Consider the following 16180-nt stretch of genomic DNA (forward strand, 5'->3'; position numbering starts at 1 on the left):
TAAAACAAGAGGTACAAATAAAGCTTGTGGTCGTTAACATCTTTGTTGCCTAAATTATTAATTAATTAAAAAATCAATTTCTAAATTTGACCAGCAGATGGCAGTAGATCAGTGGTTCCCAAACTTATTTAGCCGCGACAGACACACCCCCTTCTATGTCCCGACCATGTCGACGCATCCCCCCCCCCCCCCCGCGCCCCCACATCGGGGCATGGCTCTCTCTTTCTCTCTCTCTCTCTCTCTCTCTCTCTCTCTCTCTCTCTCTCTCTCTCTCTCTCTCTCTCTCTCTCTCTCTCTCTCTCTCTCTCTTTCTCTCTCTCTATCAGATGTCAAGCTAAACAGACAGGGTTAAAAAATTTCCCATCACTTTCATTTTTTAAATAGTAATTAATAAACATTCGATACCATTACAATTTCCTTTGATTTCATTTTAAATAAATATTTAGAGTGCTCAGGTAGCACATAAACAATGCAATTTAACGGTTTTCTTAAAGTAGGAACGTTTAACCTGTGGGGCTAGAGCGCTCTCCTTCCTTCTGCTCTGCTTAAACCTGAGCTGATCACCTACTTGTGCGTAATCAAATGTCAATAGGGGACAAGATATACCCATGATGTTCACTTTTACCTCAGACCGACTTATTGCTGTTTTATGGTGTGGCTGAATCTGAGATCCGCTGTCATGCGGACTGGAACAACAAATGCTGCAGTAACATGAGATGTGGTCAGGTTCATGAGGAGTCACTGGCTGGAGCGGACCCGACTCATCCCAGAAGCTAATATCTTAATTTGACCTTGAATGAAAAATAACCTCTTAAAAGTTTTTATCACGGTGGAGGCAGCATTCATTTCTGCCTTCAGTCTGACGGCGCGCCGGAGTTAAAGCAGCGTGTGCGCTTATTGAATCTGTGTGCGTGTGTGTGTGTGTGCACGCGCAAGCCAGAGTGCTGAAGCTCGGCGCATTGTTATTATGAAGTTAGGGCACATGTGGAGGACACGCGCGCGCGCGCAAAAATATACTTGTTTTCACTTACATTTATTGGGCCCACTTACTTTTTCTTTGGCCCACCCACAAATGAGTTTCTACAATAATGGTGACACATGACAGACTTCTCTGAGCTCCGCAGCCATTACACTTTTTACCTTGCGCACCCCCTAGCGGCAGCTCGCGCACCCCCAGGGGTGCGCGCACCACACTTTGGGAATCCCTGACTGGTAGATGATGACTTTGCTTCTTAACGTTCTCAGACAGGATAAGTGGATGAAAAAGCCAATTTCTAAAGCTGAACCTAGAGAGATTTTGAAAAATCCTGAAAAACTAATGATCAGTTCATTTATTCATTCACGCAATGTAACTGTGCACAGTGGCACACCATCCACCAGTGGCACCAGCCCCCCCTCACCCCCACCCCCCGGTGCCTATCCCCAGCAGTCAACGGGCAAGTGGGCGGGGTACACCCTGGACAGAGAGCCAGTCCATCGCAGGGCACAGTGGCACACATTCTCTACAACTTAACTTTTACTTTCCCTTTATCCTTCTTTTATTCTGTTTGGTTGTAATTTCACTTTTTACATGACCACTGACATGTCTTTTACAAAATATCATCAAGTGCATGCAATGCAACTGTACACAGTTGCACAAATTCTTAATAACGTGTGTATAAAACTGAATATTTTTATGCAATTATAGCACTGTATCAATTAACCTTATACATTTTTATATGATTTAATTCTTCTGTAGAATTAAATTGTTAAAATGCAAAAATTTTAACAAAGTAAAAGTTTCCATGTATTCATTTAAGGAGGTAACAAAAAGCTAAACACACTATGGGATGGGTCAATACTTTTTCACATTACAACATAGAAATAATTTATTGAAACTAATGATATCATTTTCTGATTTAATCAGTCTTATTACCTCTAATTATGACGTGAATGCTCAGGATTTACAGCAATTATGTGTTAAATGCAGCTATTGGGTTTGATTTATAAGTGATGAGAAAACAGCTGTGCATTATTTTATTGAGAAAGAGAAAAATTGGGCAAAATTTATACCTAAGTAAACAATATTTACAGCTTTCACTAATAGGATTTAGTGTTTTAGAGCATAATCACATGATCCAGACTCTACAATGTGAAGATCATGTTTCAATTTTAGGTTTTCTTTGTTTAAAAAGTGTAATGCTGTAACAAAGAACATGCAATACTGCATTTTGATTTGATTATAAAACAGTTTTATTCTTTAAAATAAGACTAGAAGAGGAGTAAAAGCTCACAGGGAAAAAAAGCTGAATAATTCTTAGAAGAGGGGAACCTGGTGAACTGGAAGGATAACAGATTATTACTGGAAACTAAAGACAAATGACTCAGGGGAAATACTTATACTAAAGTCCAAGTTTATGAACAAGAGTAGAAACCAATCTGTGGCAAAGAAGGGAGAATTAGAGCCTTAATTGCCAAACCGTAGCTGCACTTAAATAATTATGTAATTACATTTAGATTAGTAAAACAATAGATGGTAAGCAGCTCCGTTTACTGGTTTTAGTTTTTCATATGGATGCCTCAGATTTTTAAAAACAATCCATTCGTCGGCTGGTCTTTGACACACATGCACTCACAGATCCATTTAACCTAAAGCTGCTGAAGAAGGCATTCATTAAGCTTTTTATGAGCCCAGATCTTCTGATTAGGTTGATCCCTTTAGAGATTTGTTCAGACCCAGACTGCCTTTGCTTGAGACAGTCATGGTCAGCAAGCAGTCATTACTTCCACTCAGTGAAAATTAGAACAAGCTGGGTTTGTGGCTCCCATCTGCGTGTTACCTCTCTGTGTGTGCACCACCTCTCAGAGGCAGCGGCTCAAAAGGCTGCTGCAGGAACTCTGTGACATGACCGAGGCGAGACAGTTTGTCCACGATGTGTCCAGCCCACTCTTTGTTCAATCACCACGCAGCTTCCTCAGCACGTTGTCCTCCAGCAGGAGAGACCTGAGAAGGAGAGGAGGAGGTATAATCGGTAACCATGGCAACTAGCAGTATTTCATGTGAACAAACATTGACTGCAGTGAAGATGAAAATGTCCAACACAAATGCATGTGGACCTTTGAAGTTTGTGTCTGGATTTGCTGCTCATGTTTCCATCAAACAGGAATATGTTTCTATTTTTAGTCACAAACCAACAGTTTTATTTAATAATATTAAAGGAGCAACTCACAATGTCGCCTTTACAGTCGGAGCAGCACCTGTGAGCTGATTACTAACAACAACACAGCAGCCGTCTATTTCTGACAGCTTTTGTTTCAATATAAATCTATTTTCTAAACTCCTGTTGTGTTCACAGGAAATTCCTGCATGTTTAGGAAAACCACAACTTCTTCCTGTGGGTTATTTTTCCTGTTGAGCTCTAAACCTTTCCAAATATTGATTTGCAGCTATTTCTGGAAAGGGTGGCACCACAAAACACAACTAGAAACAAAAGGAAAAGCATCAAGGGTTAGCTCCCTTTGGGTCAGGTTTATTTATCTAAGTTTTGTCTCCAAATAATGAAAATAGGACAGCAAAATATAAAAAGGAGTTTAGTTTGAGAATTTACATTTTTCCTCTTGAAACTAATTAACGCTGGCTCTCACCTAAATGTGCTCACACACCCTTTGGCTACAGGCCTTTCTTTAATGATCGTGGGTGTAGGCAGTAAAATGTAATTTTTTTTAGTAAAACATGGAAACTCCTGTCAAATGGAACATTTGAGTGTGTTTCACAAAAGCATCGCTATTAAACTCTTCATAACAAATCCGGTTTGTATTATTTTAGAGAAATCAGAGACACCAGTGAAGTCATTCGAAATTTGGGCACAGGCACCGCAGAATCTGTAGTGACTAAAAGAGGTGACTCATGCCTGGAAAGCCCAATAACCTTCACATGGAATAATTATGTCACCGTTGGTGTTTGAGTTCAACTTGTGTTAAATAGGCCAGTTTAGACGGTTGCTGCTGAAATCGTCTCCATGAATACTGTTTCATTCAGGGCCTCGTGTGTGTGTGTGTGTGTGTGCACCTTCTGTGACATCCAGTTGCAATAATTTGATTATTTAATCTTGTTTCAACACTTAAGCCCATCTCTAAAAGCTATAAAGGGTTTAATGTGTGCAGTCATGAATATGATAAGCTCATTGCGGATCACTTGCAAAGATCTGCTGAAAATAAATGTACAACATTCCTAGTAAATGTCTAACTGACATAAAATACAAATAATGTCAGAGGGAAATTCAGCTCTGTTTATTTCCCATTTTAGCTTCTAACAGGGGTGGTTCTAGAGATTTCTAGGGTGGGCCAGGGCCACCCTAACAACATGCTTGGACTCCCTATGCCCCCCCCCCCACCCCCCACCACCACCATCGCTGAGGGCAGACCCTAAGCATTAATATGCTTGGATTTGATCCCTCATCATCATTATGCAAGACGTAGAAGCAAATCCAGTGAATGTTCTTATCTGAGATTGAAAAGAGATGCTGGCATAACCCCTTTCATGTTTTCACTATGATTGATAATTAAAATATAAATGTGGTTGTTTGATAAATAGTTATATTTTGGAACTAAATGAAAAACCGTTGCATCTAAACCAACTAACTAAACTGTTACTGTACTGTTTTAATGACACAATAAATTTGAAGCACCTTAAGGCATTGTTTGTAATGAACCTCTCTAGCTGGCCCTGGCCTAACCCCCGCTCTTATGCTTGAGCCTCCCCTAACCTCTAAAACTGCAAATGGTAAATGGCCTGTATTTGTATAGCACCTCCTCAGTGGTCTACAACCTCCCAAGGCACTTCACAACACAGTCATTCACCCATTCACACACACATTCACATTCTGGTGATGATGAGCTACAGTGTAGCGCTGATGGAAGCAAGGCTTCCCAACACTGGAGCCGCCTGTCCCTCTGACCACCACCAGCAGACAAGGCGAGTAAAGGATCTTGTCCACACAACAGCAGCAGTCTCTGGCGGGATCTGGGATTAAACTCACACCCGTCTGATTACTGAACAACCCGCTCACCACTGTTACCTTAAAGGTCCTACGATGCAAGATCCATCTTTGGGAGCATTTGACCATGTTTCATAGTCAAATGTGGATTGCCAAATCCAAGTGTCTTGTTTCAGGGTTGAAGGAATGTCTCTTGAAAAATACGTATTTCATATAAAATGACATCTCATTAGTGCCAATATTTTATCATATATATGCGTATCTTTGCTCTGAAAGATGTAAAATAGAATGATTTGGGCCCTTTAAACTCCTTATACTTACATTTTGTAAGGATGGGACATCAGCTAGCCCTTTCTGAGGGGTTTTGTTACATCAAATGGAAGAGAGGCCTTTCTTCTGTTTTCTGACAACTGTTGGTTTTTACAGAGAGAGCATAAACCAGACTGACAAAATATCATGTTGCCAAAAAACCAAAAGAGAGAAAAATCACCTGAGGCAAAACAATTAACATTCAGTCTGACACACATGTGCTCAGAGTCAATTTTCACCAAAAGGAACTGGGACCCATATTTACTCTTCTCTATACTGGCCTATTTTTGCATCAACCTGTCTGTGTTCTTTATGTTGTTTTTTTTCTTGGAAATTAAACTTTTCTATTTCTATTCATTTTTTTATTGCTGACAGTTACAATAATAGCCTACTGCCTTTATGTATTTATTTGGATTTATTTGTCCAATTCTCTAAGTGTATGTGCTGCCTTAAAGAGTGAATCCCCCCACTGTGAGATCAACACATTCTATTCTATTCTATTCTATTCTATTCTATTCTATTCTATTCTATTCTATTCTAATCTTAATCCCCCATCTGTGATTTTGCTTGCTGCTCTCAACAGGAACATGAGTGAAGCACAACTCTAACACTTAGTTTTCTCACACACTGAAGTCTTTCTCATAAAAATAGCCCAAATTTTAAAGACCTGAAAAGGAGGAGACAATGTGCACTATTGATGTTTCTCCTGGACCATGTGCTCTCCCTCCTGTGACCTCCATTGCCTTGCAGCAATGATCAGCATATGTCACAGGAGAGAGAGGGAGAGAGAGAGTGGTGAGGATGTGTGTTTAGCTGCTTGTGAATGGCAGACTGGCAGGCAGAGAGGGTGGGGAGTCAGAGACAGGCAGCTGGGCGTAAGTAATGCATCCATCCTGGAAACTGGGTCACTCTCACACCACTTTCACATTGTCAGATTAATTCACCTACTTCCACGATTTAGAAAGCCATGTTGTCCTGAAGGTAGAAAACCAAATAGCTGAATTAGAGAAATCTTGTGAGCAGAGATGAAGAGTCATGGAGGAAAGTATGTGTAAATACTTCAGAGTTAACATGAACCTTTTGATAAAAATAATACATTTTTGCTATTAATAAAGGAATGAACAATTAGCCTAGCGAAATAGACCAAATTCTTGCCTTGCAACGTTATAAATATACATTTAATTAAAATCACTTATTTATAAATAATAATAAATATAATAAAATCATATATTTATTTAGTCTGGATTTCCAGGCTAATAAACAGTAACAGAAACCCTGTAATCATGTCTCTGTTTATGTAAACATATTTGGAAATTAGGTCAATTATTAAAGATATTAAAGATGGATGAAAACAAATCAGTTCATCATTTTTTCTTCATATACAGAAATCTTTTATTTGTTGATTTTCACTGCCAAAACATCTAAATGATGTTTTGTCACATTTGGAAGAAAAACAAACAAACAATAACTTTCTGTATATAAGAGTAGTCATGCAAAAGTGTTTTTATCATTCTGACAAATTAATAGTTTAGTTTGATTTTATGTAATATAATGTATATCGAGAAGTGTCAGCTGAGATGGCTCGGGCATCTGGTGAGGAGGCCTCCTGTACGTCTCCTTGGTGACGTTTTCAAGGCACATCCAACTGGGAGGAGACCTAAAGAAAGGCCCAGGACACGATGTAGGGACTATGTCTCTCGCCTGGCCAGGGAGCGTCTAGGATTCGCCCAGAGGAGCTGGCCCAAGTGGATGGGAGAGGGAAGTGTGCCTCTCTGCAGGAAGCTGCCCTGGTGACCTTACTCTGGATAAGCAGAGGACACTAGGTGGATGAATGGACTGATAATACTGTCAATCAGCTTGTAATAATAAACCACTGATTTGTTCAGCAGCTGTATGATGGTGCAGTCTTTAGCACTGTTCCCGAGCAGTAAGAATGTTGCAGGTTTAAATCCCAGCTACTTCGAGTTAGCATGTTCTCCTCATGCAGGCTTTCCCTGGGTCCTCTTGCTTCCTCCCACAGGCCAGAAACCTGCATGTCAGGTTAATTGGTAAATTGCCCTGAGGCCTGAGTAGGTGTTTGTCTCTGAATGTCCCTTTGATTGACTGGAGAGTTGTCCATGGTGTCCTCTGCCTTTTGCCCAATGACGACTGGAAACAGACCCCTGCTCCCTGATAGACCCTACTCAGGATTAAGCCGTTGAGATGATGAGTGAGCCAGTGATGTGTGCTGTACAGAAAATAATTTCAGCAAGTAAGAAAAACAAATATGGAATTGGACTGGATAGATTATGAACCATGCACCTTATTGTATAATGGCTGGATATGAGTTTAAGACTGAGGATAGGATAATTTAGCACAGTTGCTGTCGAGTATGACTTTCAGCAGAATTTTAATTATAAAAACATTGTAAAAATACAGTTCATTTAACTCTTTGGCTCACCTTCAGTTGCTCTTTGTTTTGCAATATTTGGAATTTCTGCAGCAACACACTTGAAGGTCGGCCTGGCTGTATGAACTCAGTAAACACCGGTTATCTTGAATACATTGTGTGCGCATGATTTCCAAACAGAAGTAGATAAATCAGATTTCCTCAAAATGCGTTTAAAATGCTTTGTTCTTCTCTTCTTGCCTAACTTTACAAGGCAAAATAAACTGCAGTACGTTTATAAGCACAACTTATTTATTACAATCTATACATTATTTATAGACAGAATCTACAAACATTAACATTTTAAATGTTAAAAAGAAAGGGTGCTGTTGCAAATAAAGGAGTTGCAGGACAAAAATTTAAACAATGTATTGGTTTTGTATCTGATCATAAGTGATTAAGACCCTTTACTATGGTCTCGGTCTGTACCACCACACACGATGACGTAGGTCCCTTCTCCACGCATTTAGCGCGCGCTATGTCATCCTTGAACACGCAGTCAGGTGTCGCACCTCTTTCACGCTGCTGGCGACGCCTTTGTCGATAGGCTACAGCCAGCACCGTTTTATTTATTTATTTTGTTTGACTCGCGCGGATGCAATGTAAAGGAACGTATTACGTAGCGCGAGCGCTGGAACGTGCATGTGTGTGTGTGTGGGCGCGGAAGAAACTAACGTGCGGCGCGCGACGAGGGGAGGAGGAGAAGCCCCAGAGCTCCGCTCCGCTCGCGTGTAGGCAGCTGGGGGACACATCTGTTTGGGTTCTGCTCCTGGCTTAGCGGCAGTTTGAGCGGAGTAAAGTTTGATGTGTTCGTTCAGCAGTCAACGGATCTCCGCTTCTCAGGAGTGAATACATTTAGCGCTCCACACACCGGCCACTCACCCTCCCTTCCTGGATGTAAAGACAGCTCCGTTCCCACATCACCCCAGGCCACTTGTGACCGCAGCTTCGGACCTCCATTACAGGTAAGTTAGTTCTGTCTGTGAGATAACCGGGTAACTTCTGTTGACCGAAGGGCGACTAGTCTCTTTGGAGCATATCCGGTTTTTCGTTTTCTCCGAGCTAACGGTTTGATAGCGGACCCCCACAGGGTTGGTGTTCTTCATATTTAGTTTTTAATTGTATTCATTTAATATCAGAGTGGAGAGTTTGGGCTCCCGTCAGTAAACCGTTCAGTTTGTATGAAAAATGTGACGAAAAACTAAAGCCGTCTCGGGCTGCTAGCTTAAAGGGGACGCCTAAGCGTGATGATAACGTTACCCAAAGCGAGTAATTAATCGTTTGTAATGTCCGCCTCCTTATCTCGTTACCGACTGTTCTTTAATCCGAGCCGGTGGAGAGGACAGGCCGCCAGTAGAAAGCACCGCGGCTCCTGCTGAAGCATCAGGCAGCATCAGGCAGCAGCAGCAGCTCTGGGGCTGGAGGATGCTGCAGCAGACCCTCGCATGTCGCTGCGGGGTGTGGTTGGCAAACAGGACAAACATCCTCCCTCCAGCAGCACCCTTTAATCTAACATTTGACAAACTATTAGAGGGCTGGCCACATCACATTAAGCCATCCCAGCATGTTCTTTTTCCAGGCTCTTCTCCTGGTTGTTGTCTGTCTCACAAGAGGCCTGCTGCTGTCAGACAGCTCTGAGGCTTGTAAATCTGCCTCAGTGGACAGCCAACATGTGCTGCTCACTTGATCAAAGGCCATGTGGCATCTTGGGATGATTTGTGGGGACTTCTGGGGAGAAAAAACATCTGATAATTGGTGCGACATAAAGGCGGTGTCACTGTCTATTTACAGTCATGATAAAATGAAAGAACACACTTGAAATACAGACTGAACAAGTAGAGCTGGTTTGGAAGGGTTACCAGAAGACATCATCTTCTCTCTTAAAAGAAAATAAAAGCCCAACGTAGGTGTGCAAAGTCTGATCTAAATGGACCACAAGGCTTTTTTTTTGCAGACCCATGGACCTACCTTGCTGTTGTCCACAAATATCTGTACAGTAGAGTCAACATGAAGCCATCGACTGGACAGCTACAACTTGGACCAATCTGGATCATAAAACAGGGCAATACCATCCATCACATCAGCCGTAAAAGGAAGAATCAACATGTTGCAATGGCCCAGTCAGTGCAGGCCTCAGCCCAATCCAGATGCAGTGCTGGGACTTTGACGTAAACAAAAAATCCTGCAAACTCCAATGAACTAAACCAGTAACATTAACGAGAAAGCAGCAAAGTTCTTGCTAAAAGTAGGCCTATAGATTCATGGATTGGACTTGTTTTTTTTTAAATGACAGGATGGACACTTGAGGATCTTTACCAAGTCCTAAAATTATTCAATCCAATCTCAAGCATAAAATTCTAACAGTTAAAGAGAGTGTACTTTCTTTTTACTACAAGTGTGTGACAGTCATTCTGTGATGCTGTCACACACTCATGAGGTGACAGTATCACAGCCTTTTGGAAAATGTAGAGTTCTTGACAGTTATGGCTTTTTCAGTCTTTTTCCTCTACTGAGAGTGATTTGTAGGACTTTTTCCTCACTTCTATAAATAATTTTTCCTATCAATACCATTCTAATCATAATGCAGTGAGAAACAAAAATAAGACATTTTCAGTTACCCTCATATGTGTGACATTCTCCTCATGGTAGCCTCATCATATTTTCTGCACAAGAATATATACTGTATATATATATATATATATATATATATATATTTATTGTTACTGCTCTGATTTCTTGAGGAAATGTCTGACTCAATTATTGCCACTTGGATGCGTCGTGTGCAAATCATGCAAATGCTGTACTGTGGTTGTACACACTCAATAGCTTCGGCATTATACAGAAGAAATGATCATATGTGCTTAATACGTGTTTAAACTCTGAGCAATAAAATCAGCAATAAAATAAACAAGACCTAACTCTTAATGAGGCTTGTGCTTTTGTTTGGGTTGATCAAACGTTGAGGTCAGTGACTTGTATTCATTATTAGCCATCATAGTAGTTTTTAGGTCATGCAGTCCACTCATGTTGCTGTTGGCTTAGTCATAAAGCTATTTGTCTTAAGAGTGTACTGTGTGTGTGTGTGTGTGTGTGTGTGTGTGTGAGAGAGAGAGAGAGAACTGTGGGATGTTTGGAGCCTAGCCAGACCTTTTATGACAAACTGCTGATGTGACTGTGATGTGAAGGTATGTCTGTGTGATGATGTGTATCTCCAGACGTTGCAGTATAAACGACTAAATGTTCCTGTATGCCAGCTTGTCCCTCAAAGTCAAATTTAAAACTAACCAGAGAAGAGGGCATCCTCTGTTTGAGCTCGTATTTGTCTTTGTATTTATCGGCCTTTTTATGTTTCGCTGATGTTTAGTTAATGTGTAACACTCTGTAGACGTGTGTGGTCTGTCTGGGTTAGAGGAAGTCCATCTGGAAGTGTGCAATCAGTTTGTGGGTCTTGCAGAAACAATAGGCCCAACACTGTGATGTTGAAATGGAGCAATTTAAACACAATAATATGATAATTCATTATAAATGGTAAAAGAATCTTCGAAAACCTGCTGGTATAAACCAGATATTTTGCTCCTTCAAGGCATCAATGCTAACCATCACACTGTTGAAAATGAAAAGCTTTCCTTCTCCTTACTCCATGAAAAAGGACTATTGTATTAAGTTTTGTCCTCTGGGTCAGAAAAAATGACCTACAGAAACAATCCAATAAGATTCACAAAACAATGAAATAATCTATGAATCAGAACAATCATCAACAGACCATAATAATTAGAACCACTTCAAACAACAACAGTGAAGAACTCAGGTGGACATGCTAAAAATGACACAACCCACATTGTATGTGAGGCAGATCAACTTGTTTATTTTCCCCTAAAGGGGGTATGTATCCAATAACCAACTGTCTCTGGGAATGGAAACAAACTACAGTAAAAAAAGTTATCACTCAGAAATTTTATTTTTCGTAACGTTTAAAAGGCAGATCATCCAACGAATCACCAAAGCCCTAAAGTATTTTTGAAAATAACATGAGGGAATTCCCGAGTTAGTCTGTGTTTTTTTACACCATTTAAAGGTTTGGGACACTGAAAAAACATTTTTAATTATTATTTCTGGTTATAATCAGACACTTTGAGTTTTTCATGCATGCTGAACAAAAATAGTCTCCTACCCCCATCTCTTGCATTAGCTTCTGATAGAAAAACTAGGAATTGAAAGCCCTGACAGATCTTCCTCACACTGTCACTTAACATTTATGGACTCACCCATCTTGAGTCACAACAGGGAGGGCTGTTGTTGCTTTAATGTCAAAGAGACAGCAAAGAATGTCTCAACTGATAGAAGCTAACCATTAGCATTAGCAACTCTACCACACAGCAAAATACCTCCAGGTTTGAGTTATTTGTCGAGATAAAACATCCATGTCACAGAGCGAATGGAGTCAGTGGTAGAGTGCTGTTAGCCAATCAGAGGCGAGATGTCCAAATGTCAGGAAATGAGAGTCCAAATCCTGCCGTGTTAAGCTCTCTGATGAAGCGACCTGCTAGTTCCTAAAACAAGCACATATGAGCTTTTTCCCCCTGAGTATGACTTGTACTAGAGACCACTGCAAATGTATTGATAAAATGAGTGTCCCACACCTTTAAACTGATTACAATGTCAAGCTTTGATTATTCAGAACCTCAGTACAATATTTTATAATGCTAACTTTCCAGTGTCCTAGAGTCACACTTTATTTCTTAAGCAGCAAGTTAAAAACGTTAACAATAATTGTGATTCTTGGTGTCCTAGTCAAGTCATAGCTGCAGTGTTTTGCAGTTTTACAAAACATCACTCCTTTGATTTCTTAAACCAAACTGTCTGTGTACTTAAGTCAATTATGTGGAATTGCTGCAGGTATTTATAGGTGAAAGGATGGCCGGTGAAAAATGGGTGGTTATTTGTCTTTGTTGAAAGGTTTACTTCCACTTTGAGGCCTGTTGCAGAGCATAAGCTGTCTATACTTGAACTAGATGAGCTAATTGAAAGTCTTTGACTTGCTCAGGCTTTGGCTTGCTTTTGTGGGCATTAAAGTTGCTTGTTAGTGTCATGGTACCCATATAAATGGTTCCAGTCCCCTGTGTAACATTCCTGGCTTTAAATGAACTATAAACTTAGAGAATTAGGGCCCGCTTGCCATCTTGAGAACACGTGGCTTCATGAGGAATTCTGGGGACTATGGGTGTTATTTGTCTTGAGCCCGTAGATACATGTTAGTCAGTTTATCCCCCTAAATTTAACTAGTTTATGCCATTGTTACATGTGACCAGAATTAGTTATCACATAAACCTCTGTGTGTAGAAGCACCATGCTCTAAATAGTTAAAAATTACCTAATAATCAGATCAAACCTCTCTTCCAAAGTATGCCAATAAAAATGAGATTGGTAGTAAAACGTAGTCTTTAATTTGGAGCTGTTAGCTGGAATGAAAGAACTGAACAGAAGCTTGACACACGTTATGTCTCATTCAGATGCCTGCAGGGTCATAATCTGTTCCTTATCCTTAGAAACAAAAACAGTTCATCATGCCTATTAGCCAACTTAAGCCTGTCTTTCATAAAGACACTAACACGCTTAAACATGTTGAGAATGGTGGCAGGCATGAAAGTAGAACAATTAAGACATTTAGGCACAATTTCACTACTCAGATCAAGTCTGACCATCTGTAAATAAAAGCATGTTTGTTATTTAAGTGAATAAGAGATGAGGGATGTTGGTGCAGATGTGACTGCCCCTAGTTGTTCCATTTAGGGCTGTGTGTGTGTGTGTGAATGATTTTTCTCTCTGCGATTGTGAATGAGAGCGAGATCAGTACCATCACCATGCCAGCAAGATGGAGAGGAGCGCTGCAGCGAGCTCCGGGAATATGAGAAAAGAGATGTTTATGGCTGGGAAGAAGGTCCTCTGTATATATATTTTGTTTCCTTTTCTGTTATCTTGTCTGCACATCTCAGGGTCAATGCTCCTGCATCTTTCCTTCATTTTGTTTCTCTCCCGTCTTCTCCGGTTATCCAGCTTTGAGTGCTGTGTGCAAATTCATTTAGGAGACACTCCCTTGCTCGCTAGCTTCAATGCATCTCTTTCACACAACCTCAGCTGATATATGGGAACTGATTACAAATTGAAGCATTTTCATGAATAGTTTTATTGACACGCATCATTCCATTAATGCATGTTTTTATTCATCGTTAGATTCTTCCTGTCATTCTTTGCTCTGAGAGGATGAGAGTATTTAAAAGAAGGAGTTGCCTTGGTAACAATCTCTGCCATCTTTGTATGTTGTATAGTTGTGTAGACAAAGATGGAAGCGTCTGAATGGTACCCTCATCTATGCATTATTTATTTTTTAGGTCAGCAAAAGGATGGGAAGGTTACTGGGTTACAATTCTGTCTAAAAGGTTAGAGGAGTTTTTCAGCACGATGAATTTGTACCATTGTAGCAAGCGTCACAGCAAAATGAATGGCCTCAGCTGGAACAAAGTGGTAGAGAGGATAAGTGATTATTAATTTAAGTCCCTTTGTATTTGCTTTGGTTTGACTATCGCACTTTCCCTACTCATGTCTTAGTCAAAGGCAATGACAAAACCATGTTTTAGACTTTTTTCATTAATCTTTTTGACTATAGCAGCTGGGATTGTGTTAAGATGTTAAATTGAGTATAATTGTTTCTCAAATTCCTTCTCACTTTAAATAAGAGTAGTGGGAACAAAACTCGCAGTTGCATCACTCTAATGGAAATAGTGGAAAGATTGAATGTCGATCTTTTCCCAGGCGGCAGCTACAGAATGATTTCAGCTAATCAAGTCAATACAAATCATTTAGATTTGTACTTGAAGAATGCAATTGAAAAGTGGGTCTACATAAGTTAAAATTTTATATACGTGAGAAAGAAACATTTTTAAAGAAAAGTGGTAATATTTTAATAAAGAGACAATGTGTAGTTTTTACCATGAATTTCTGGAAATATCAATCAAAATGTTGTTGAAAATGAATGAAATGATGCCCAGTTGTAGAAAATTATTGGCTGCTTTGTAACATAAAAATTAGGTCTAAAATACATGAGAGCGGGTCTGTCTCTGGGCAACGCCATAATAGACACCATGTTTCCTTCTACAGGAGCCCTTGAGGACAAAATGCATTTACCGATTTGTAACAAACGGTTACAAAACTTTCGCCATTCTTAAATGTTGTTTTACACGTTTACCTCTTCACTTGTTGCCAGTGATGAAAGGGAATCTGATGTACTTGTTATTTAGCTGAAGTTTGCACTCCACAGGGCTTTTTGACCCTAATGGGCATCCATAATGTGCTGCCCCACATTTACATAACAAAAGTGTAAATACAATGGTAAATATTGATGAAAATATATGAGTGGTTCTTATATTTCAAACTCAAATAAGGACACAAGGACACTTATAGACTATTAGTCAGTAAGGACTGGTGATGCATCTGAAGTGTCTTTAACAGTGAATCGTTTCATCCTTTCCAAGTGATTATTTGCTTTAAGAAAATGTAAAATAGAAAGGTCCAGTTAGGTTTTTTGGACAAGGGACAGAAACTCTTATGGCTGGATGCATTTTCATGCTCTGTGAGGCTCCAAAGAACTTTCCAGGGAGTCCAGCAGGATGATGATAAATGACCCTCGTGCGTATAAAGAAGTGACAGAGGACAGTGTAAATGTTATTCTCCAAGTAGTTTTATTTTCCCGGGCTGTGGTGCATCATGTGGTTTGGACTCAGGGTGTTGTAGAAACCTACTTTTCAACACAGACTCACCATTTTCCTATATTTTCTCCTCAGAAAGGCCAACATCTCCTAGCAACAATGTAGATGCAGACATGATGATGCAGGACCTCACAGGGAGGAGGAGCAGTGACTGACACTCTCCTCCACTTCACCACATCCTGCACTCTATGTCTGTCCTGAGAGGACAGCCAGAGTGTTATGTCATCAACCACACCCCCGTCGGCCCAGCCCTCTAAAAAGGGAAGGAAGCCAGAGAAATCAGAGGTGATGGCCGATTCACCGCAAGCCACCAATGAGGAGCTCAGGAGCAGACTTATGGACACTCAGATTGAGCTGCAGCAGGAGCGTGGCAAGGTGAGAGGGAAGAGGAAAAAATAATGAATACGAGCAGTTGTGTACTGTCAACCCTGATCTTGTTATGTTTACAGAATACAGGCACATCAGAAATAGGAGAGATTTCCTGCTGGTCAATACATCTGATGTTCAAATCAAACACACATTTAAAGACATTTTAATGAGAGCTGAAGAAGTTGCTACAGAGAATAAAAATGATGGTTTGGGACTTGATGAGAGCAGTTGAAGTTTAGCTTCCCCTTGCTAACACTAACAGGGTCCCATGTCCCACAAACTTAAATGATAACTCGTAGTCGTGCAGCGCCCACACACACACACACACACGCACG

The 16180-nt window shown here is 40.3% G+C and overlaps 1 protein-coding gene across 3 annotated transcripts in view; it reads left to right on the plus strand.

Moving 5' to 3' along the window:
- The first annotated feature begins 8168 nt into the window (after window positions 1-8168).
- The window catches only part of jakmip1 (janus kinase and microtubule interacting protein 1), a 39438-nt gene continuing 31426 nt past the window's right edge, over window positions 8169-16180 (plus strand). For all 3 annotated transcript variants that reach the window (XR_011520669.1, XR_011520670.1, XM_070551524.1), the window contains exons 1-2: window positions 8169-8678; window positions 15552-15851. Coding sequence is in view for 1 of the 3 variants with exons in the window: in XM_070551524.1 (XP_070407625.1) it covers window positions 15696-15851 (156 nt within the window). In the remaining 2 variants the exon portion in view is untranslated. The remainder of the gene's footprint in view (window positions 8679-15551; window positions 15852-16180) is intronic.

Source organism: Nothobranchius furzeri, chromosome 1, assembly GCF_043380555.1.
Source record: "Nothobranchius furzeri strain GRZ-AD chromosome 1, NfurGRZ-RIMD1, whole genome shotgun sequence".
NCBI classification, from domain to species: domain Eukaryota; kingdom Metazoa; phylum Chordata; class Actinopteri; order Cyprinodontiformes; family Nothobranchiidae; genus Nothobranchius; species Nothobranchius furzeri.